The 25,448-nt window shown below is 32.2% G+C and overlaps 1 protein-coding gene across 2 annotated transcripts in view; it reads right to left on the bottom strand.

The window, feature by feature from the left end:
* Positions 1-8,579, bottom strand: part of LOC119637706 (cell wall integrity and stress response component 3-like) — a 92,796-nt gene extending 84,217 nt beyond the window's left edge. For both annotated transcript variants that reach the window (XM_038033904.1, XM_038033905.1), the window contains exon 1: positions 8,247-8,579. In XM_038033904.1, coding sequence (XP_037889832.1) covers positions 8,247-8,375 — 129 coding nt within the window. In that variant the 5' untranslated portion in view covers positions 8,376-8,579. The remainder of the gene's footprint in view (positions 1-8,246) is intronic.
* Positions 8,580-25,448: the final 16,869 nt, after the last annotated feature.

Here is a 25,448-nt window from a genome sequence, read left to right as displayed (position 1 = left end):
ATATTTTTGAATTTATGAAAAGTGGTTCTGCTTACGACTATTCCGCCTATTCTGCTGAAAGGCATAGATTTAATTACCTCAACCACCGATATTATTGCAGATACCTTCAGTTGATAAAATCCTGACCGCTTGTTAATCCTAAATAACTTTTTAAATTTGTAAACTCCAAAAGAAAAATCTCCATATATCCATCCCATGTTTCTTTCAATAGCTCTGAATCCTCTGATGATATTGAAACCTCAAATCCCTTTGCTGAATATTTGAGACGAAATTTTTCAACTGCTGATTCCGATTTAATCGTGAAAACGAGGTTTGACATGGTTTGGGTTCTCTAAAATATGGTAGTACGCCTGGACTTAATGGGATTCCATCATGTATACTGAAATCATTCTCTGACGCGCTATGTGGTATTATTTCAATGGCTTTTAATCAGTCCTCAAAGTTAAGTGTTTTCCCTGTGTGTTGGAAGAGTAGTTTTCTAATTCCAATTCAGAAAAATGGAAATAGGCATCACATTGGGAACTATAGAGGCATCTCCAATATGACTGTCTTAACTATCAAATCTTATATTTTTTAATTCCTGCATGGCTTTCGGAAAAAAAAGATCTATGGTCTTAGCGTTTATTTGACATGTTTTCAAGGCTTTTTCTAATGGCTCTCGCACCGATGTCGAATATACTGATTTTAGCAGAGCGTTTGATTTAATTAATTGTAGCTTATTGATTTTCAAACTCAAGGCCTCTGGCTTCCCTTTGCACTTAGTGAAATGGACAAGCTCTTGTCTGCAAAGCAGATCGTTCAAAGTTTTGTTTATTTTCATCACTTCGGATAAATTTCGCGTGACGTTTGGCGTCGCTCAAGGTAACTACTTAGGACCGCTTTTATTTGACTTATACATTAATGATCTCGGTGATTAAATCCATTCAGATCTTAATGTATGCGGAGGATGTTAAGCGATTTTCTTCTTTTTCCTTGGAAACGCGATCGTATCAGCTTCAAATTGACTTAAATAATTTGTTTACATGGTGCTCCGTAAATTTAAAAAGATTAAATCCAATTTAATCTAATGCAAGATGCTTCTTTCTCAAGAAGAAAGTCATTCAGTACTAAGTACTTCATTGATACGCACAAGTTGGAAAACGTTTATTCGTTCATCGATTTAGTAGTTCTATTCGACCAAAAATTACGTTTTAATTTGCACATTGGTCCCTCCTTAAGCAAATTTAGGTCTGCACTTGGTTTCATTAAGAGGTAGTCCAAAGAACTTTAGGATCCTTATATTATAAAAAGGCTGTACATGTGTTTAGTTAGACCAATAGTTGAGAATGCCTCTGTTGTCTGATCTCCTTTCTATAGGTATTATATAGATTCAGTTAAATCCGTTCAAAAGCAATCCCTGCTATTTGCCATCAGGAATTTGGGTTGCGACCCGCTTGTTTCTCCGCCCGCTTATAAAAATATGTTGCTTCTGTTATTCTTGCCATCACTTGAGAAACGTAGATTTATTCTTGGTGCTTCCTTCTTAATTAAATTAATAAATGGTAGTATCGATTCGTCCACGTTACTTGCGCAAATGTTCCTAACCGCATCTACAGGCACTTTATATTCATTAAGCTGGGTCAATGTAAATATAATTATGAGCTGTTTAACCCGTTCAGAGTTGTTTGCATAAACCTAAATGATGTTTATCACTTAATCTCAACATCGGATTCTTTAAAGTCTATCAAAACATACGATTTTCCTATGTCGTATTTAAATTTATTTTTAATCTTAGCATCTCGTTATGATTGGAAAATTAATTGGTGCTGCTTACTGTATCGGTTACCAAGCTTTTGCATGTTGCGATATCTTAGGGATTCCCTTGCAACTTAGTTCTGTACTAGCTGTGGGTTCGCCTCTTTCCAAGTTGTATACGTGCTTTTTTTCTCGTTTTTTTTCCTTCTTATTTATTTATACAGGAATTATTCTTTAATTATTCTTTTTGTTTTTTTTACTTCTCCTTATATACTTTATACTAGTTTTTAATATAAATTAGTACAAGATTTACTTCTTAAAAGTAAATTGAATTCGAGTCAATTGAATTCGAATGTTAATTTATTTTAGTTGAGTTTCATGTGTAAGTAGATAAATAAATAAATATTAGTTTTTGTTATTGTATAAAGAAATTCATTGCTATAAATATTTCCGTCGTAACGGAATTTTCTCTTTGTCTCACAACCTTAAACTATCTATGGATATTTGAAATTAAACAGCAACAGCGTCTATGTTATGTTAAAACTTTAACAGCGAATGTGCATGTGTGCAAGTGTGTGTGTTACGTGAGAGTTGCCATTATATATGCTATTTCAAGTTAATCTGCCAAGTCACGTTCGAACGTTGTAGGTAACTAAAGACGCGTTTTATTTCTCTTTTTCCTTTTTTTAAAGATTACCGTCAATAACTAACAAACTTTCACAATGTGATACAATAATAAGTCAAGAGGAGGCAGGCCATTAATGAAAATAATCAAAAATAAAAATATGAAATAAAAAACAAAGAAAGCTGTATCTTACAAAAAAATTTTATATATGTGTACGAATACTTATTTCTATAGGTTGGCCTATAATTAATAAAAACTAATTTGAAATCAACAGTAGTTCATTTAAGCGCAAACGTTTATACAACGAATTTTTTGTTATTGCTTCTGTAACTCACTTCGAAATAGCCTCAGAAAGGCCTGAGTGTTGAAAACGTTGCAAAAGCGGGTATCATCTTTATCACCATCTCTGTCTTCCTTCAACTTTTCATCGCTAACGAATAATATGCTTGTACATATTTATTTTTAATTGATCGCAGTTGGGTATTACATCTCTTGAAAATAATTCAAAATCGCTTCTTAGCCTTTTAATTATTAATAACAATTAATAAGAATAAAAACCCGTACCCGCATACGTAACGAAAGGACGATATCTGAGTATCGTACGTCCTACCTAAGGAATATGCCTCGGTTATATGATCCCTTTACCTTCTTGTCGTTATAACTAAGTCATTTCAATTGAATCGTTGCATAAGCAGTTCCAGTTTGCTTCACTAAGATCCATTGCATTGAGATCCACTAGTCTCTCTGCCAATGTATGGAAATAGTTTACTACTTATAACTTTACTTTACCGGTTTTCCGCCCGTTTTCCTTAATGAAATCATCATTCCCATTACAGGCAATCAAGGGTTTTCTCTTCTTATCCGTACGCAAGATCAACTACACACTTTTTAACTCGGATCCCGGAAATTCTATTAAAACTTCTCTTTTTAATCCCCATTGATTTGCTGATGTCACATTTAATTTCAACGTAATTCGCGGACGTCAGGCTTAAACTAAAATTTATAGTATTTATTATCAGGCTATGATCCGTTCTATCGACTATAATAGTTATTGATACTATATTTGTGCTAAGCTTTGGCATTTTTGCATTAGCTAAGTGTTCATGTGCTGTGTTCTTTGTTATTGTATATCAGCTATTGGATTATAATTTATTTGTAATTGGATCAAGAATCTGCTAATGTACTAATGTGCGTTAGTGTAAATAGGAAGAAAGTTGACGTAAAAGTTTTAGTATTAGTTGTGGGCGTATTAGTAAGCCGAACGTCGCCATTTTCGTACTGAACGTGCAGATAGTTCTGGCAAATATTTTAATTGCAGGCTTTCCCAAATGTCTTCGCTAGATCGAAAGTTACACAGATAATATCCATTTTGTAGCCTCACATTCTTAATAGTTCGATGAAAGTTTTTACTTAATTTAAAGCACTTTCACAAAAGTTATAGATCAAAACGGCCCACATAACGGTAGAAATATATATATATATAGCCGGCATCTCGACGACAACACCAGTTAGAGAAAAACTGACTATGGATTATTGACAAAGTATTTATAAATTATTCGAACTTTATATGCTTCATAATCATATATTTTTTTAAGCTCAAAAGCTAAAAATTAATATATTAACCGAAGCTGTAGCTCTACTGTTAAAATACCTTCTATTATAATTTTAACACCATTAAGTCTTTAATCTGAAGTATTGTCTAATTCAGCTAAATTTATACCGTGCCTAAATGTTGTATATACGAATATATAAATAAATAAAGTATTATTTGTATGCATTCTCTGCGATTCTAATTAAGCGCGTTAAACATATTATTCCCAACTTAAGCGGAAATCATTATTTACTCACACTTTACATTTTTAATTTTTTGCTTTTAATAAAAATCCAAAAATTTTGTATACGCTGAAAGTATACCACTTTACAGAAGTTTGGATTGTAAAGATCTATGTGAGAAAGATCTTGACAGCGTACTTGCTATGAATGATTAGTAATGAATTGAAGATAATATTAGGAGCGGTTAAAGGGTGTAACGCGTCACTTGCAATGGTTTCTTCCTAAATACGAACATTTCTAAACATATATTTACTTAGCATCAGCAAAATAATAGAAGAGAGTTTCACAAAGATCTGCAGCCTTAATTGTGATGAGAAATTTGTATTTCTCGGGACGGAATTAGTTCAACATAAACAAGTAACAATGAAATGAAAAAATTTTTAGATCGGAGTTTTAAGACACGCATACACGCTATAACTAAATTGGATGAATGGTTTGTGGTAATGCGGTCATGCTCTGCTAGCTTATGTGAGATTGAAATATTTTAACTTCTGCGGCGAAAATTAGTTAGCGTAAAAGCCATCCCTCGTATCCAAGTACACTTTGCTACATGTGATAGATATGAATTAAATTGAGTTTTCTGATGTTTATTAATTAACCTACTTAACACTAAAATTACCAATACCGTACTTTCTGATGGAAGAGATCATCTTGATTTCCTTTTTTTTTTTTTGGCGAAATCGCCACAATCGAAAAAAATGAGGATAGAAAGCTAAAATTTGACTTGATCATTTCTTGAATGTTTAAAAATCTGCATTATAAGATGGCTGTGATGCGTCCACATGCATGCCAACAGTGCAACAGAAACTGAAATAACTTCGATATTCCGTTAAGATATTTCCAGAAACCTGTGACCTCCTGGACTTTCTAGAACCACATGCACGATTGGCGCAAAAATGCTAGCAGCTGATTTACTAACATGCATGCCCTAGCGATTCTAATTTGCTTCCAATTCACTTTAACGCAAATTAGCAAGTTCTTCATTCAACAGCAAATAAATTGGCAATAAGTTGAAATTAAGATGTACTTGTAATATATGGATTACATATGCAAATGTATTTGACGAACATTTAGTTAGCAGATTTTCCGAAATATCTTCACAGGATCGAAAGTTCAAGAGAAAAATATGAAAAAATTAAGATTTTTTTATGGTGGGCGTGTATGTCGACAGATCGACATCATATTTTTGACATTGGATTCTTGATCGACCAGGGAATAGTTTTGCAAATTTCGGTTCTCCACTTTTATTTTTACGACCGTGGTAAATCAACAAAAATAGAAATTATTCCCTTTGGTAGAAACGTATTATATATACATATGTCCCCGACATCTCAAGCACTTGACCTGTTAGAAAAAAATTGATTATAGATATTTGAGGACCTTTTCTTAGAAATAAAAGTCAACAAATAAATTTCGGAGCATTACCTGTGGTTTAACCATTTTTTTGAAGATCGAGAATAACGTATCCGATAGTTCCAGTGTTAAGTATTGCTTGAGAAGAAAGTCGATTTATATCAGCAAAATTCTACATTGCGAAATGTACTCTAGATTGCATTCCAGCTGCACTGTTGCAAAGTTATCGAAGCATTGGCAAACGATATTCTATTTTCCGTGAAAGAGAATAGCACGATTGGAAAAAGTCGCACTTTTTGCAATGGTTTGACACAAATGAAACGGCCACATTTACGACCTAATATAAATGTACATATGTACATCTCTGTTTTGCAATAGGAAGAAGAAATTAAAGCTTTCCTTTCAGGGTGGAATATTTTCATTTTCCATGTAATTATCTATCACCTAAGATCAGCTAGAAATAGGAAGAAGTTATTAAATGAATACGACAAAGTATGTTCTGAATGAATGTCCAAACGTGGCATACAAACTATTTAGATAAATGGGAAGTGAAAAGGTTGAAAAAATGATTCGCCCAACTTGACCTCAAGAGGTGAATCTACTTTGACAATGTCTTCGATGATTCATTAAATGTTCCAGAAAAAAATTTCAAGGACTCAAAAATTCTATTCTTCGAGTGAAGCGAATACAAAAAAATTGCTCAAAACTTTCACATTCAATAAGCGAATTTTGCAATCGATATTTGACGGATTAAAAAATTTTTTTTTACCAACTTCAATACGATTTCGATTTTAAGTCAATACTCTCAAAAAAAAAAAAAAAAAAATGGCAATATTTTATTAAAAAACATTACGATGAAGGTCAAGATACAGTTGAAATTTAAAGTCGTATGATGCCTTGAGCTACTAGCAAAAAAGTCTTCTTAAAAAAGAAATATTGTCTTAGATGAGCTGCTGTGCTACCATCATTTTATTTTTAAATAATTATTGAAAAATAATAAATCACATAAAAAAAAATATTTTGATTGATTTTACATACCCGTATATATGTAATTTAGCGAAATGATTGTAAGCATTTTTTATATAAAAATAAAACCATCTTCAGAACAACTCATGCGGATCACGGAAATCTTCTGTTGATATAAACTTATTTCGATATGAATTCATTTTATATATATATATGTGTATACTTTTCACAGAAGGAGAATCTCAAAACTCCCTTTGTTTGCATAAGATATCACAAATATTTTGCTGACAAATATTTTGTGACAGATAAAAAAACCGGGGACACAAAAGTCGACAAATATTATTGAATAATAAAAGTAAATTTATATTAAAAAGAAGAAAAAAAAAAGGTTTATATGGTACATGAATATAAACGATTTTTACCATTTATACCGCAAAAAGAGAAATATACATATATGCACCCTAATAATATAACGATAGTTAGATAAATAATTAATGGATTAATGCTTTCAAGCAAACGATTGTTGATTAGTATAAGTTTGTCATTAAATTGTTGTAGCAAAGAGGAAATATTTTATTTTATTTCTTTCTTTAGATAGTCGCTTTTTTTACTCCTGATGGCTGTGGGACCCAAAAAAGGTTGTAAAATTTTTATAGTCTTTTTTTTTTTTTTTGTTTTTATAACTTTTAATAAATATCATAAAGAAGTGTTTTAAAATTAAAACTGATGGGCGGAGAAGAAAATCGATAAATATATGCATGTAAAATTTTCATGTTTTACTATAAGACGAATACACTTTAAAACACGACCATTTTTTTGTTATAAATATTCAAAGGAAGAAAAAAAAATAAATAAATAAAAATAATTAACAAAACAAAATATGCTTTTACAAGCCACTTATGTCGCTGTTCTCTCGCTGTGCTGTGCTGTGTTGTGTTGTTAATCTTTGTTTTATTACGCTGTTCAAATTTCGTCGGGAATGTTTGTATTATTATTATTGCTCTGGTTCATAGCATTAATATGATACTCTAAGTGTCTGTATGTACTTGTACTTGCGCTTGTGTGCATCTGCCTATCTACTCCATTGAGCACCATCATCATCAATTGTCCGGTGTATGTTTATACGTACATGCATATGGCTGAAATGCCTTATATTAATTGCCCAGGAAACAAAAAAAAAAAAAAAGAATGTCATATAAAACCCATATATGCTGTTATACGACTCCGCTTATGTACTTCTTTGCATTACGTGGTATAAGACTGTCCCAAGTATGGTGAATGAGAGCTTTATATATATACATATATGTATGAAATAAATAAATTTGCTGCTTTCTGGCAGTTTTATTTGCTGCTAAGCAGCAAAATCTTCTAAAGTCATGTCCAGATGATAATCTTTGTTGACTGAAGCTAAGGGAAGGCATATATCCAAAGCATAAATAAGCTCATGGTCGTATGTAAAGCAATTTGATGATACTGATGATATATATACATAAAATATATATTTTATTCAGGCGAATTTTTAATAAATATATAACTACGAATCTCTTCCAAATTCATATATCTTTCATTTCATTTTTTTATATATTTCAACGATAGACTTTTAACCCTTCTTCTATTCTTATGTCAATAAACAAAATTCCTTGCCTTGAATGACAGACACTGAATAGGTTGACAATGAGAAATACTTGGTAGAGAAAATGATGTTGAAAAAAAATGCCGGTTACGTTAAACTCACCTTTTGATAACAGCTTTGGCGGCATCTGAATAGATCCTTAGAACCTACGGTCTGAGCAGCGATAAATCCGAATAGCGTAATGGCAGTAAAGACCATTAGGTTTGTATTTAACTTTTGCATGGTTAACATATTTATATATTTTTTTGGCTTTTTTCCCTTCGCACACACAGTAACACTTTGTTCACTTTATCTCTTAAGAAGAAATTTAAAACAAGAACACGCAAGAGCTTCTAATGCGCAGATCAAAATATTAAATCGGTTTATATATTTAATTAATATTTTTTTTGCAATTAACCAAACTCTAATATTCTTTTTAAGTAATAAAAACACTTTCTAATTTTGAATACTTTCTGAAATTTCTTTTTATGAACTTTTGATATATATTTTTGCTCTATATGTGTTTTTGTTTTTTATTTATTTATTATTATTATTATTATTATTATTTTTCCATTATAGCTGAAATTATTTCATTTTGAATTCATATTACATTTGTTTTGGAAATTTTCACGTAAATTTTTGCGAAATATCACTAATAAGGGAACAGGTAACGTGTATCTGTTCATTACACGCTTTAATCACTTTCCGCTTGCAACCTAAACACTCAAAGACAATATTTTAACTAACTTTCATTATGGCGGAGACGAAACATTTTAACACTTCATCTTTCAGAGATAGAATGATAGAATATATATGTGTTGACGTTTTGAAAAATACAATAAACAAACCCAAGCGCACATGCTTGCAACATGAACCGAAACCATATACGTTAATGCCTACATTAAGCCATGTTGGTACTAATATAATATGTAAGATAGAATAAGGGCTAGTGAATGTTCGATGTTTGAGTTTGATAGCGGATTTGAATGTTTTCAGTTGCTAAACGCTAGCAACCCGGTCGTGCAGATTCGATGTACGCTATATATGTATGTTTTAAGCACTAAAGCAGCAGGCAAGCGCGTATCTCGCATATCTCGCATATGCAGACAAAACTTTAAAAAAAGAAAATTCAAAACAATTGCATTTCTATTAAAGTGATTGTGCCGAAAAATTGAACATGCAACATGTACATTTACGTTAGGAGAATAATAGGTTCGAAGGTGAAAAACAAAGCGACATTGTTTTCTCTCTATTTTCTTTCTTTATTAAAAAAATGTAGCATTTTTATAAACAGAGCATATATATATTTAAGCACTTTTTGAAGTTTTTTTTTTTTTAGTTTTCTTGTGTTCCGGAAAATTTATCGTTTATTAAGTAAATTAAATTTTTTTTATGAATTATTAAATTAAACAGATGGTATGTTTCTTTTGACGGCAGCATTTTGAGAAGGCTATTACCGGTAGTTGCTGCCTATTCTATTGGAAAAATCAACACAATCGAAAATTTAAGGTAAATTAGCTTTTCCATGTACATGAACACTTTTGAAATTGTATAGATCGATGAAAGAGTTCTTGTAGCAGCTGCAAGTTCATATTAGCGAATGCAAGGCTACCAACACGGTAATGCTCTCAGAATGTTTAACTTTTGTCTGCATAGAGTCGAAGGTTTTTTCATTTTCATTTTAAAGTAAATTGTGCGAAATTTTTGAAAAGTTTTCAACTTAATTAAGTAAAATATATGCCATTACAACGGATACTATAAAAAGTGCTTTATTCTAAAAGGGGTTAAAAGGGAAAAAGTCAAGATATATAGGTGCTATACTTTCGTTATCTATTTTACCATTACATGTTGCATCACTCCATTTTATATATAATTATTAGCACGTGTTTTGTTTGCTGTTGAGAATTTGCCGTATTCTGGAGACCATATTTCTTTTCACTTTTTTATAGATAGTCACTACGCAAGCGTTAAGAAATGTAAATAGAACAAGTTTTAAGATGGATGAAACCAATTTAAAAATTACTTACCATAAAACCTTCTCACAAATGATAACACAAAGTAGTTAACATAAAATATAGTCTGTCGCAAAACATAAATTATAAATAAAATTTCAGCGCCAAGCAAACAAACACGAACATCAAACCAGAAACAACAATTACTTTAATATGAAATTAATCCACCTGAGTGGCCGAGTAGGCAAGAGTCTCGACTAGCAACTCAATGGTCGTGGCTTTAAATCTCAAGTGCGATAGAGTTTTTAATAAAGCCGAAAGCCTTAGATGCTGGTGTTTTAAGACTTTAGTCTTAGAATTTGTTCTCTGGCTAAGCTTATAATAATAATAATAATTATAAAATATGAAAGCATTAAAGGAACAAGATGGTTTGACAAGCATTCGATATACGCAGAGTGGTTGAGAGAACAATCTCATTGAAACATCGTATCTGTTTAAGAAGTTCGTGGGTCAATTCAATCTCCGAGAGTATGAAATCGAACATTTTTTATATCAGTATATGCTCTATTCATTTAAAACGAAGTTCGAAGAGAGGAGAAAAATTCGAAATATCCCTCTTCAAACTCATTTCATCAAACTGGCTGGAAGATAATTATGTGTGTGTTTATGTTACACTTGCAATACAAGGTTTTAGTTCGAAAGGCGTTTGTATTTTATAAGCACATGGTATAAGTAAAATGGAGATTTTTGGCTTGAGAGGGGCGACTCTCTTCATGCCGTTGCGGTATGTAAAATGTATGTTGTATGATTTTGTTATTGATGTTTACAGGTCTTTCAAACAAAAATGGTTCATGTTCGTCGGTCGTAAAGTTTTCAAACAACCACCGAATGTTTTAAAGAATTCTACGACGAAGCTTCAAACTCTACATTGATTCGTAGATTTAACAGTTTGAAATGATTCTAATGTCTGTCAAATTAACATTTTATCATTTTAGATATAAAATACAAAGAGTGGGAAAGTGTCCGCTCTGAAGAGATCTCTCAAGCCTCTAAAGGCAATAAAATGAAAGATGTGATTTGCTTAATTGAAGGCGTATCAATTGATCACTAAAAAATTGTTTGCCCAACTCTGATAAAATATATGCACAAAAATTCAGGCCATTATTTGTGTTACGTTATTAGTTCGATTCTATTTGTTTATTTATTTATTTATTTTTTCCAAATTGTTGTGCAAACTAAGTTACTTAAAGCTAATTTATAGTAGTTACATAATAACAATAATAAAAAAGTTAAGCGAACATTTTTATTAATTTTTAAAATTTTGGGCAACAATCTTCTTATTAAATGTTTCCTTAATAACGAAACGCTTTATAGCCGCTCGTAAATTGCATAACAAATTAATATTGTTACGAAAATCCCAAATTCAGTTAAATTCAACTAAGTAATTTTCCCTAATAATAAATTCCCTAAAGAAGGAAAAACCAAAGAAGCATTCGAAGGCGCCTCATGTAGCTGCAGGCCGATGAAAACGATTAGCGGAAAAGCAAACAAGTAAAAGCTAAGTGCACATTCGCAGGCTCGTCATGCAGGCGCAGGCCGATGAAAACGGTTACAGGAAAAGCAGGCTGGGACTATAAATAAAACCATAAATTTAGGTATAGTAATATTCTTGTGAAATTGTATATAAGTACAATATTTGTGAAAAGTAGAGTTAGTCCGGCAAGAACGTAGAAGTTGAGAGTACGGCCAAAATAAATTGTAAATAAATATTCCTACTGTTGTGAAAGACAAAGTAGTAAAATAAAAGAACTTTGAAGTGCATTTCTCTTGATCAAAATATCCACGATCTAGTGATACGGGGACTGTATCTCATAAAAGCGAATTTCATAACAATATAATAGGCTAAAAACCAAAAAGTCAGCAATGTGGTCTTATTTCAAATAGCGTATAGGTCATAACTTATTTTTATTTTTTTTATAATAAATCATCCAAAACAGCTAACAATTTATTTACGAGTTTTCTGGCAGATTTATGTTTGCATTAACCAAATAATACACAACTGTAGACAACGTTTGACAAACCTTGTGATACAAATTTTCCTTTGCATAAATAATATTTTAAAAATACTTTGAAAAAAGAAGGTTAAGAGAATTACTCCTGTAACTGAAAAAGCGCTTCTGGTTGACGCCCAAGCATATGGCTCGCTATAATTGTGAACTTGAAAAACCTCTTTAGAGTTAATTAATTAATATTTTCTAAGCGTTTCGTATCCTTAACAATTTCTGCAGAAATTCGTTGTTAACAAAATGACCTGTTAAACCAACAGTCTATAGGAGTTCAACTGCATTTCAAATCCGAAAACTCCTTCTTGTTCAAATATTAGTATAAAGTCTTAGGCAATTGCACGAATTTTGTTTATTTATTTATTTTTTCCTTCTATTCTACCCAAATCACTCATTCGAAATGGCATGCATAAAACCAATTTTGCTTATAGTTCACCGTTTACTGTTGGCAAGCGACATTAAATTGTTTTTCACTTTTGTTGATTTGTTTATATATAGTTAGCAGAGAAGAAAATAATTTTGCATTTGCATGACGGTCCGCGCAGTATGGCAAACACGCAGGAAGGTATTTATAAAAATCATATTATTCACAAGGGACTTATTTCATAGGTTGAAATGAATGGTACGTAATGTTAGCACAAAGAACAATTTTTTGTATAAAGAAAAATTAACGGCAAAGTATTTTTTGCATGCAAAATATATTTATGCATGAAGCTTGAACGCCTTTCGAACTAAAAGGCTCGAAAGAACTTCTTCATACATTATGTGTGAGAATGCAAAAGTAATAAAAATTTATAGACTATTACTTATGAATACGCATATGTGTTTATCTGCCATCTTTTGTTTGATGCTGTTGAAGTTTGAAGGTCATATTCTACAGTTGACTATCGTTTAGTTTTTATCACGAAAGCTTGATTATGTTTCAAAAAACATTTCTTTCTGCCATTTGATGGAGTATTTCGCATTATAAGTAAAGTCATGCGATCAGTCATTTTTAAACATTTTGGTAATCATATCGTAAATTCGTTCTTTTCACCTTTAATCGACGTACAATACGTTTCATTACTATTGTCATAGTTAGCATAACCACATATTACAATTAAATTAGGACATTTGGGTCGAACGTTTCGTCAGTTCAGTGACACAAACTTAGTTCATTCAGTAATCACATTTCAATCATAATCTAACTTGGCTTATATAGTTATAGATGAAAATGAGAACCCAATTAATTTTCTTAATATATTCATGATTTACATAAGACAAACGTCTCGCGTACTTGAAAACCAGTTTTTTATAACAAATAAGAGAGAAATAATATTAAATTTATTGCAAATGGAATGCAAAAATTCGTTTGTTTGAACAGGAGTTTATGGTTATGGTCGTGAGCCCAACAAGAAGATAGATAATAAAAGCTAGGTGAAACGTGGTCCTATGTGTTTGAAAGGTTGAAATTTGAGAAATCTAATTTAGAGATAATCCCAAGGTGAATTTAAAATACTGCTTAATATTACTGTAACTCACATATGTTATAGGATGATTGCAAAAGGTTTTATTTGTAACTGTTTAAGCATGTGATCGTTTTTAGTTAACTCCGTAAAGATACTGCTGTTGTTATAAGTTATTAAGTTAGTGCTCACGGAATTAACAATTGAAAAGAATGAACGTTTGCCGTTCAAGTACGTTGTGCACAGCTGTAAATTCTCAAGTGATCCGAAACGCCATAACACAATACGAGCACTTTATTACGTATTGCTGTTAAACAGGTCTTGCACTTGAAGACACATTAAGAAAAAACCCGAACCATTCACCTTATTTCATTATAATTCTATATATAGTGTAAATAGAAGTGTTGGAAGAGGAATGGCGTCGGCGGAAGGGCGAAGAGTGGCGGATCGACTTTCGTACAGCATATAAAACATTCAATATTCAAAAGCAATCACTATTGGTATGCAAAATTCACATAACAGTACGGTATTTATAAAAAGAAAAAAAAAAAAAAATATATATATATATATATGTATATATGTATAGATTCAATAAGTTTTATTATTTGAAAGATGCAGTGTATTAGATAGTCGGCTTTAATTGGTGGTAGTATGGTGAGTTCTACTAATAATTAAATTGGCTACACAAAAAACGCTCTACAACTTCTATAACAATTTTCTTATGTGTATTTGTTGTCTATATTCATACCTCGCCAATTCCCTCAGTATTCTTTCTATCAGCAGTTCCCCTATAGAGAACATATTCTGGAGTATGCTTTCGTTAAAATAAAATAAAATTTCATTTAAGTATAAGACGCGCCAATAAAGTTTATAATTAAATTTCGCAAACTCTCTTCGGAAAAGAATAAATGGATATAAGTTCGCATATATCCGTTGGTGAATGTGTACAAGACATGAAAATCTTTTTATGTGGTCGATTGTAAGTTGTTCCTGTGTTTTGTTATTGCCGTTAACGTTGATGATGTTGGCATTTAGTAGTAATATAATATTTTTTATAAGATGTATACATAGAACAGCTGATATTTGCCACAGCATGTGTATATTTTAGGAGGCAGCCAGTCTTGTTAAAGGATAGATGGACGAATATACGCATGGACGGAGGAATACTATTGCAACCAACACTTGGTATGTCCAAGTATACATTTATGCTTGTATATACATACATATGCATTTGCACGAATGTATGTATTATGTATGTATATGTAGCAAAGTGTTTTGTAACAATTGCAATAAAAATGTTTATAAAATAAAATATATGATAAATAAAAATATATATAAAATATGATCACAATTATAATGCAGAGTACAGGGTGAGTCAAGTACTTCTCTTTAGTGTCTGTAACTATAATAATAATAAACCAAGCAATAGCATTATTTTTCCTATGGTCCTTTTACGGAAATGTTTACGAATAACGTTACATTTATGTTTGCATATATCATTTCTCTAATTTTTTTTTTTTGCTCAGCATACCATTTAAAAATTCTTTTTATTTGTTTATTTATATTTTTTAATTTTCACACAAAAGCAAAAAAAGGGGCAGGGTATTTACAACAATGAATAAAACACAGAAATAATACAAATTTTTGACTTTGTTACTTAATTTAAAAAAAAAAAAAAAAAAAAAAAACGAAGAAGAAAATAAGAAGAATTGTTTAACAGCTGACAACTGTGAATGAAATTCTATCATTATTCAAACATAAGAACATATTTTAAAGAGCTTAATAAAAGATATAAAAAATAATTTATTCATTTACATAGCAATACCGAAACTGTCAAAGGCAAGAAAAAAAAAAACGAAGTAACACAAGGCAATTTCATAATTGGCTTACAGTCTATAAAAGAGGAGGATCTTTAACTTATTTAATACGCATACACATAAATATAAATAAACAACATATAAATAAATATATACGAGATATAGATGTGCTGGTGCGAGTGTGCAATATTTTTAATATCCATAATAAGAAAACATGTCATGAATTGCATAGCGTTTATGAATGTGTGCGATGTGTGTACAAGCAAAACAAAAAATGTTCAACCCAGCCAACACACAGATGGATATCAATTTACATTCATCCAGCGGCCATTTTTTTGTAGTCTTATTATGCCTTTTAAATAGCATTACAAGGGGCAAAGTACCTTAAACTGCTCTCTTCTCCCCTTTTATTGGTTTTAACAATTCCTCATACATAAGCTTATACGTTCTCATCATACATTTACACACGTTATCATGTTTTAATGCATTTTACTACATTTCTACGTTCATATAAGGAAAGCGTTTTTTTTTTTTTTTGTTTGTTTGTTTGGTTTGTCATGCGATGTGTCAAACGATTTAATGCCTTTGAACTTGACACGTTCATCGTAGTAGTGTAGCGACAACTATACCGCAAAACATGCAAAAAAAAAAAAAAAAAAAGCATTTTTTGCATTCCATGCAATTGTTGTGGTTGTGCACACATACTATTGGCTTCTCCAACTATAATGGAGTCAACTATATATGCCTGCTATAGGGTTAATGTTTTTGTTATAATTTATATTGGAAAGGTAGAAAGAGAGAAGACCAAGAAACCTAAGCATTCGAGAAGCATAAGAAATGAAATGATGACATAAAACGGGAATGAACTCTCGCCATTAACTTAAGTTTCATAATATAAAAAAACAATCCCTCCTTAGATTTTCTCGTTACGTAGAGGTGTTGCGGAGGAAATATAATACACGCCCCTTTCTCAAAGATATTGTTGTTTTATTTTTTAATATTGTTGTAACGTTTAGAAATGATGCACTCTATAGTTAATAGAAGATTATTAACAATAACGTCGTTATATTTGTTTAATAATGTTTTTTGCAAAAACACTGAAGAATTTCATTCGACACAAACTTTACTACGTTGCCTTAATAACTAAAGTAATTTGAAATTTGCGTTTAGAAAACGATTCGACTCTTTAAGCTACTAAAGATAAAATGCGAGAGAAATCTCAAACTTTTAGGCCTCGAAAAATTACAGACAACATTTATTATCTTGTAGTGTGAAAATTTTCTTCAAATTAAATATCCTTGTCAATACTGTTTAATATATATCTTCATAACTAAATGACCATCAGACGAGCATTCAAGAGGAAAGCATTACAAAGCCCTCGCTTTATTATATGAGAAAAAGGTAATGCTCCGAATAGGGAAGTGCTTTCGATTGGATTCGCAGTGATAGCAGAAATAAAAATGACTGAGAAAGAAATATCGCTCTTAATGGTCGCTCTAAACGGTCGGTCCACATAGGTGGGCCAAGAAACATGTATTTCTCAGAAAATCGTGTTTTCACTCGTCAAATTAACAAGCATTTGTTTATGAGGGGGCCGAAGTTTTACATCTAAATTCGTACAAATTAATGACAGCTCTCATTGAAGTTACGATCACATAAAATTCAATAGCACTTGAGATTTAAACCGATTTAAAGTGATTCTTATCTACTCTGCTCCTCAAAATGGATTTTTGCAAATGCTCGTCATTCTTAAATTATTATTGTAAAAATACATCCTTTCCCTGAACAAGTTCAATTTCTCATATATAGTCAAATATAGTTTTAATATTAAAGAAAAATTTGAGCGATACATACGTGGTCACGGTCTTCATTTATATTTGTAATTTGGACAAAATGTTCGCAAAATTTCCTAGAGCGTTTCACTGCAAATTTGGCTTCTTCGTCAACGTTTTCTTCCATCAAATGCCGCTTAAATTCAATTACTCAATGTAGAAGATAAAGAATGTGCCTATCAAGTTGGCGATCAAGGATCAGTTACTAGTGCGATAAGTGATATTACAATTACGATTCGTATGTAGCTTCAGTTCCAGTGAATGTTTGTTCGGTAATCTCCTAACACTTGCGAATCATGCACATACGCTTCCCAGCCGCCGTCCGCAATTTGTAACTCCTTCTACACTTCTCTTTTACTGGCCACCATTGAGTTTATTGTACACGTATAACAAACATCGTCTAAGTTGTTAGCCATAGAAAGCAAAAAAAGAGAAAAAAGGAGAAAAATTTCACACAAATCTTTTATCTCCCCTCAACGAGTTCATCGATATAATACCGAAAATATCGCTAAGCTGAAAGACTATCCTAAGACTAAGAATACTCTGCAGAATAGCTTTCAATCGCCGATATTGAATTGTCCTATGCTATGATATGTTATGGGATAGCAAGGACATAATATACTTTTCTTAAAACTTTTTCATTCGAGTAGCATTTTACTTCATTGTTCCTGTAACTGAGTTCATAGGACCTATAAGTGCCTTTTTTTTTTAATGTGGCCAATCATTCTGAGCAGATCTCCTGTATGGGAAACAAGCACGGTGATGACATTATAACCTATACGTTGAATTAACAACAATCGTCAAGAATTGCAATCGATTGTTTTAGGATTCATTTTGATATTGAACAAATTTTGTTATTAGTGAACTTAATTTGATTATTACAACAATAAATCTACAGTCATACATAATTCAGTGATATGTGTGGGTTAATTAGATACTTCAAGCAGTATTGCAGTCTTTAAGGATTACATCTTTTCAAAATGACTTACTGCTTCCAACTCATATTCACGTTTATCAGCATATGTGTAGAATTTCTGTAATTATTGAGTTTCATGTATATTTGAGTTGTGTCCTGATGTAGGTTGGATGGCAAATGTGTACTAAGATATCAAGGGGCTTTATTTTCCCGAATATTTTTCAAACAATAGCTGCTAACAGCTTCACTCGCTTAAGACCATGTTTGGCTCCAATCCATTGGTGTTCAAAGTGACTTGAATTTTTACTCAGACAAAATAGGCACTAATTTATGTTTCTACGACTGGCAAGAAATTCACCTTTCGGAAGCTAGGCGTTGCATCGTAAAGTTTGTCCAACGACTCGACAGTTATACGGTTCATTTCGGTTTGTGCCCGTTGAAAGTCGTTTTAGTTTAGCATCTAATTTGACGCAGAACTGATTATTAATACGAATCTTGTGAGAATTGCTTATTTATGAGCAAATTGTTTAATTTTATTTAAGCGTTTAATTGCATTCTCCTGCACGCAGGCATGAATGAGGTACACACAATTGATGTTAGACAAAGTCATTGTTCAGGTTATCGCATACGCACTTTTATTTCCGGCAAAGTCCGAAAGTTCAACATGGAATACGGTGTATTAATAAAGGTGGCTTTTTTTTTTCTTATTTTCTTTAAAATTTCGCACTTTAAAAGTAATCTTGGTAGAGCAGCAAACTCTTACTGTTACGTTCGTTATGAATAATGCACATACAAACTTGGTTGGCACTATGCACTAGGCACTAGGTTTCGTATACCAATACCTTATATTAACTTGCTGGCAAAAAAAAAGAGGTAAATAACTCATAACGATGAAATGAATAGAATGGAATATTTTATACACAAACAGTCTTTATTACGCTAGCGCATCAGATATTCTCATTTACTGTCATAATTTGTCCTTATTAATGTCACCAGAGCCGGGCACATTTTATTTGTATCGACAAAAGGTGTACAGATGTGTCGATTAAAAGAAAGAAAGGTATAAGAGCGATAAAGATAGGCATTCGAACCAAGCGGCAGACGCGAATATGAAGAAGTAAGAAAGCAAGGAAACAAGAAAAAGTAAAAACAAATTCACATTAAGTTAAATGTGTGTGTATACGTATGCAATGAGTATACAATTAAATTGGTAACAAATTGATAACATACAGATAATGAAAGAGAGAACGAGTAACAATATGATATACGTACAAATACTGCTATAAATGTATAAATGTTATAAGGAACTTGCGAACATTTCCTTGAGCAGGAAACTGATACGTAACGTATATTAATAGCCGCCGGTAAATGTTAAGGAAATATTGCTCTTTTAATTAATGGAAAATTGTTTTTTTAATTCAGTTAATGACAAACTGATTAGGGTATCGTATCTGAAAGTTTCCTTTTAGTTGAGAAATGTTGCAGTTGTTCGTAGTTTTATATTATTTGTTTCCTTTCTTTCCTCTTGTAAGGGTAAAATAGAATAAAGCCTTGTTTGCGAGGCATAAAGAATTGATTAGTTCAATATTCACACGGCACCAACTGTCGTGTTATGCGTGTTTGTGCGTCAGCAAAAGAAACTGATTTGTTTGCTTATTTTCTTTTATTTTTTCAAACTTAATGTGAAAATATACATCATTACCTAAGCTGTGACAAATTTAAATTAGTTACTCTTAATAAAGGCTTTTCCATATCGCTATCTACATATTGTACTGGGTTTTTTGTTTTGTTTTCTACTGTGACTGATGAATGCGAATGCATATAAGATAGAAAGTCTAATAAAAGCGAAATCTTTTCTGATTTCACTTTATTTTTTGTATTTTTTTTTTGTTTTTTTTTTTGTTTTCGGGTAATATAACATGAGAGCACGTTTGCCAACCGTAGCCAATGTAACAGGCTTACTTGATGATAAGCTTACAAATGTTCTGATTGGCAAATGTGTATAACGAATCTGTAGTCAATCAGTTAACCACTAAACTAGCTTACTATTGCAGATTTAATGCTGCTTTTCGAGTTTTTTCACGTTTCCACGTGCGTTTAGTAAACTAGTACCAATGTCACATCTAAGTTGAGGGTTAAGTTATAGCGCGCATAAAACCATGTAAAGTGAACTGATTGCGGTAATTAAACATTTTTATTTTTATTTAGATAAAAGCAATAAAAAGTAGGTAGGTAATAAACATATACGAAATCAGCTTTGTTACGAATAGCTTGGCTTCTTAAAAAAAAAATGAATAAAATAAATAAATATATAAAAAAAAAAGGAAAACATTTTTAAGAAAAAAATCGCAAAAATTTCGATTACACTTAATGCGTAAAACGCATAAAAGTGCACATACAGCTGGTGCAGTCCCTATGAGCATCATCTCTTCTGTGCTTCTTAGATTCTTCCTTCGAGAAGTTTCTTTTAACGTACTAAAGCAAGCTCGAAAGTCAACTTACGCACTTTAAAGGCTGGCTCAAGAATCAAAAGAAAAAAGAAAGATTCGAAAAAAATAATTTCGACACCGAAAACACTTTAATGCTTGGACATGACATTTCCGTATCAATCCCACTCTAGAACTACATTGATTTTCGCTTTTCATCAAAATACTCAAAATTTATATTTTCGAAATATCTAACCCGTTAACTTATATTTTCGAAGCATGCAAAAATTGGATCACGAATAAGTACTATTTAAAAAATTGTCGGTAAAGCGAAACATGTAAAAATTAGAAAAATTATATACATTTTTTTAAATTTTTTTTTTTTTTTTTGTTTTTTGTGAACAGGGGATGCCACCTCTTCGTGTAACACATTAAAGATCTGAAAGACATAGCGAAAGGGATAGGGACGTAGTAGCCGAAGATTAACTAGTGCTTGCCCAAGCTCTAAGTTTTATGTCGTTATCGACTGAGCACTTACTGCAGCTATGATCAAAATAAACTTTAACGCAATTGAGATTTGGAAGGGCATTTTGTTGGCTTTGTACCTTAAGAGTAAGTACCGGTTGATACTTGTAAAGACACGATAACATCCGTGTGCTTGTATCAATGAACAACTTTCAGAATAAATGCAGTGGTGCGTGGAAACAGCCCCTTTGCCGTCTGACGAACGAAGTTAGAGGCGACACCAATCTACTTTATATTCAATATTTAAGGTTGATCCCATAATTCTGTCTATAGATCGTTTTTATGTTCGCTTATTTGGAGCTTCGATATCTCATCTCAGCAGTAGGCACTTGTACTTGCCGTGCCCAAGACCGCTAGCTGAAGCCTAGCAACTAGTGAACTTACGTTTTATGACGAACTTTTTCAAATTATGTGACTATTGCAATCTGTATGCTATTACACGGATCTGCACGTATGGCATCAATTACATAAAATGTATCTAGTGTGTAAGAGGATAACAACAAATATAGGCTATATAAGGCGCTTCGAAGCGTCTTGATATCAACCGTTTGCGTATTGGCACTGCATTGCAAAGATCACTAAACTTAACAATGTTTAAACATGAATGCTTATCGTTTCACTCCCCTTTTTTCAGAATGGTTGTTTCATTCAATGAAAATGCACGTTCAGAAACAATTTTTAATTCTTAAGGCTTTAGACTTAATCTACGTGTTTATGTGTTGAGCATTATTTGTAAATTTATTTATAATAGATTAATATTATTTCGAATCATCACTTTTAGTATTTTCATCCAACACTGTTATACACTGTTATGCAGATTTGCTGCATTTATCTCAACAACATGCGCATATCCGAAATGCGATGTGTTATTGCACGGCTCATAAAAGTAATGAAATATTTCGGTCGATAAGTGCGCTGAGCTTATTGTATTCTGTATTAAGCACATTGCGTTTAGCTATTAGACAAATCTAGGCCACGGGCTTATAAGTAAATGTTTACGAATCCTTAACGGATAACTAAACAACATAGCCCAACTGACGGAATAATACTGCAGCCATCCATTTGAAATCGTCTCTTTCCCTCTCCCTAAAGGTGGAATAACATGATCATCATAGGTCTGTTCTTGTATCTTACGGAAGATCATACCTTAAAAATACTAAAGAGCAACCGGCGGAGAAACAAGTCAGCGATGAATAACTAATCGTCTTATGGCTGTCGACTATCGATTCGCTTCAACGAGTAATGAACTTATAGCTGTCGATAAGCTATGCATTTTTTTGCTGCAGAATAAAAATTCTTTGGATCGTACAGTTGCTGTCGAACAACACATTTAAATGACGATCGATTTCATTTTATATCGACAGCTATAAACCGGCCGCAGGGGTATTTTTGTTGTCATTAGCAAAGTCTCCATGGTCAATGTGAATCATTACCTGACCGTACTCACTTTTACTTTGCAGAGAGGCATGCGCACCAGAGAAGTTTTATTGGGAATTCTGGTTCTAGTCCAAAATTATAGAGATGTGCATCTTTGTTTCAGGATTATGCAAAAGCGTATGGCAAAGTGCAGCATAATAAATTATCAAACATCCTGAAAGGTCTTAGTATTGACGGATAGTATATACTCTGCATCAAAAAGCAAAAGTCCGTGGTAATATTATCAGGACAAATAATACTCCTATAAATAGAGTGATTTCCCAAAGGACACATTTTGTCTGCTCTGCTTTTTAATGTCTACTCTGGGATAATCTTTCAAGAAGCTGCTCAAACAATCGAAGCAAGCAGTAAGGTTAGTGGGCAATTCATGAATGATATCCGACATGCCGACGATACGACTATTCTTGCGGATACTTTGCAAGAGACAATGGTTTAAACTGTAAATGATCAAAATAAAAATTTTAGGTTAAACCTAGATATCAACCAAACCGAATTTATGATCGTAACTCGAGCGTAAACTCCATATGCAAATCAATTAATAACCAAAATATAGAAAGTGTTTCCACTTTTTATATTTTATATTTTTTATTTTTATATTTTATATTTTAGAACGATATTACTTTTTATATTTTAGAACGGGACAGCGACATAGAAATAAAAAGAAAAATAGAAATCGCATTCGTTTCATGAAGTGCTTCGTATGATCGGTGTTTCTGTATAGTCTAGAATGATGGACATTGCAAATCAGTACAATGAACAGACTGAAAACTTTTGAGATGTGGTGTTACTGTAAATTTGAGCTATTAGAGTGTATTAAAGAAAAAGTGCGTATTTTGAATACATGGTACGTGAAGAAAAATATGAATTTCTATAGTTATTAGTGGAAGGCCGTATCATAGTATTCGAATTTGGACAGGGCCGAGACACATCGCTGAATTTATGACACAGAAAGGAGACGAGAAGATACAAGTGTAACTTAGGCAATAATATTATGTGATCACCTATACCCAGTAATGGATAGGCAGTAAAAGAGAGAAGAGAGGGAGCGAGAAAGAGACTAATGCCGCAGAGCAGTTATAATCAGTCTTGACAGATGTATAGCCTTTCTTTTTCCTTTTTTTCCTGCAGACCACTTTAATCCTTAAGAGTGCGGCCGTGTTCTGCTGATGGGTAATACGCGCTTACGACAGTGTTATTTTCTCATGGTTTTTGCTAGTTTCTACAAATTTTTGTATTTTGAAGCAATTCCAAATTTGGAAGATAATAAAACTCCCTCAAATATATATTTTCTTATATACTGAAAAAAAAGTAAGGAAATTACCGAATGTCCTTAGGCTCATGACACTTTCTGTTAACCAAAGTTTCAGGATCTCAACGCCAAGGAGAGCACAAGACTAACGTACACGCATAGATAAGTATGTGTGAACGCTTTCAGTAAATAAAAATAAAAATAAAAAAATATGAATTACCTTAATTATATAAAAAAATACTCTACAATGCAGAATTATTGCGTTACCTTGCGCTCTATGAAAAACACAGAATTGCGGATTGGTAGGCTATGGAAACATATAAAACAATAATAAGCCGCTAATACTTCCTCCATGATCTTAGATTGTTTCTTTTTTTTGCTGGCAATGTTTCGCATTCTAGGTGGCATGATTAATCTGTTCTCCCCTTAACCCTCGCTGCGAATACCACACCATACAGTTGCATACATTCAAAAACAATAATGGTTTGGCATTTTACGTTGGCATCTTTCCTGCATAAAATAAATGTTACTGTGAAACGTGAAGAGAATTTTGTTGGTTTGGCCTTTTCGGTTTCTCGGCCTTTCTCTTTAAATATATATTTAGTTGGCTATGTTCATGTATGTTCATATGTTTGTATTCCTTTTTTTCGGTCTTTGCACATGTATCGACAATTAACAGCTAGCAAGCCAGAATCAGATCAGACCGAACCATACCAACGATTAAATACTAGCTTTAATACGCACATACCCGAAACTAACATTTTATGTTTTAAATCCTATTAACTGGGAATTTATTACTATGTGCAAAAGCCATCATAACATTAAAAATCATACATACAGATACACATATACAAATACACAAATACACAATTCTACGTACATAATAGTTTACGCAGTTTAAGGTGGTAAGCAACTGTCATAATGTGCACAATAAAGCTGTTATCTATATAAAACAAGTGCAAAAATTACTAATTGGTTTAGAACGAATTGCGAATACATGTCCATAGCATAATGACATAGGCAAATACTATTAAGCTTTCTCTGTCTAGTGAAGTAGCTCTATTGGTTGATTAGTTTGGTTGGTGACTTTTTCATTTGGATTCAACATCATCCATAACCTCTAATGACCTTTGCTTCTTTTGTCTCCACATGGCCACTGGATGTCGTTCGCCCACTCTGTGGCGCATAAATTAAGCTCTTCCGATTTAACTGCATATTCAAGTCGATTAATTGGCTTAATTTATTTAAGAAAGATATGCAAAGTTTTTAATGGCGTTATGCAAGTTTCAAAGAAGCACAGAAGAAGAAAGAAAACAGAGCAATGCATTTGTTTTTGTTTTCTGTTTTCGTCTTTTCCAATGCAAAGGTATGATATTAACGTAACGCATGTTCTCTGTTTATACCATAAAGAATGATTTTATACTCTCTCCAAAAGTTTTAAACTGGGTAACAAATTTGCGCATTATTGCAGATTAGTATACGTAATTCAATTGATAAAATTTAGTAAGAATAATATCGAAATGTTCGTTCTCTAAGCGACTAGTATCTAGTGATTGTAAGGCTGTAGACATTGGATACATCCTTGGGATCCTTCAGATAATTAATTAGAATGAAAGAGAAACAAAAGCGTTGCATCATTTTCGAAAACATCACTACGGATATA

The sequence above is a fragment of the Glossina fuscipes genome, unplaced genomic scaffold, assembly GCF_014805625.2.
Source record: "Glossina fuscipes isolate IAEA_lab_2018 unplaced genomic scaffold, Yale_Gfus_2 60, whole genome shotgun sequence".
Lineage (NCBI taxonomy): Eukaryota > Metazoa > Arthropoda > Insecta > Diptera > Glossinidae > Glossina > Glossina fuscipes.
Note: the sequence above shows the minus strand (reverse complement) of the source record. Positions and strands in the feature narration are given on the sequence as shown.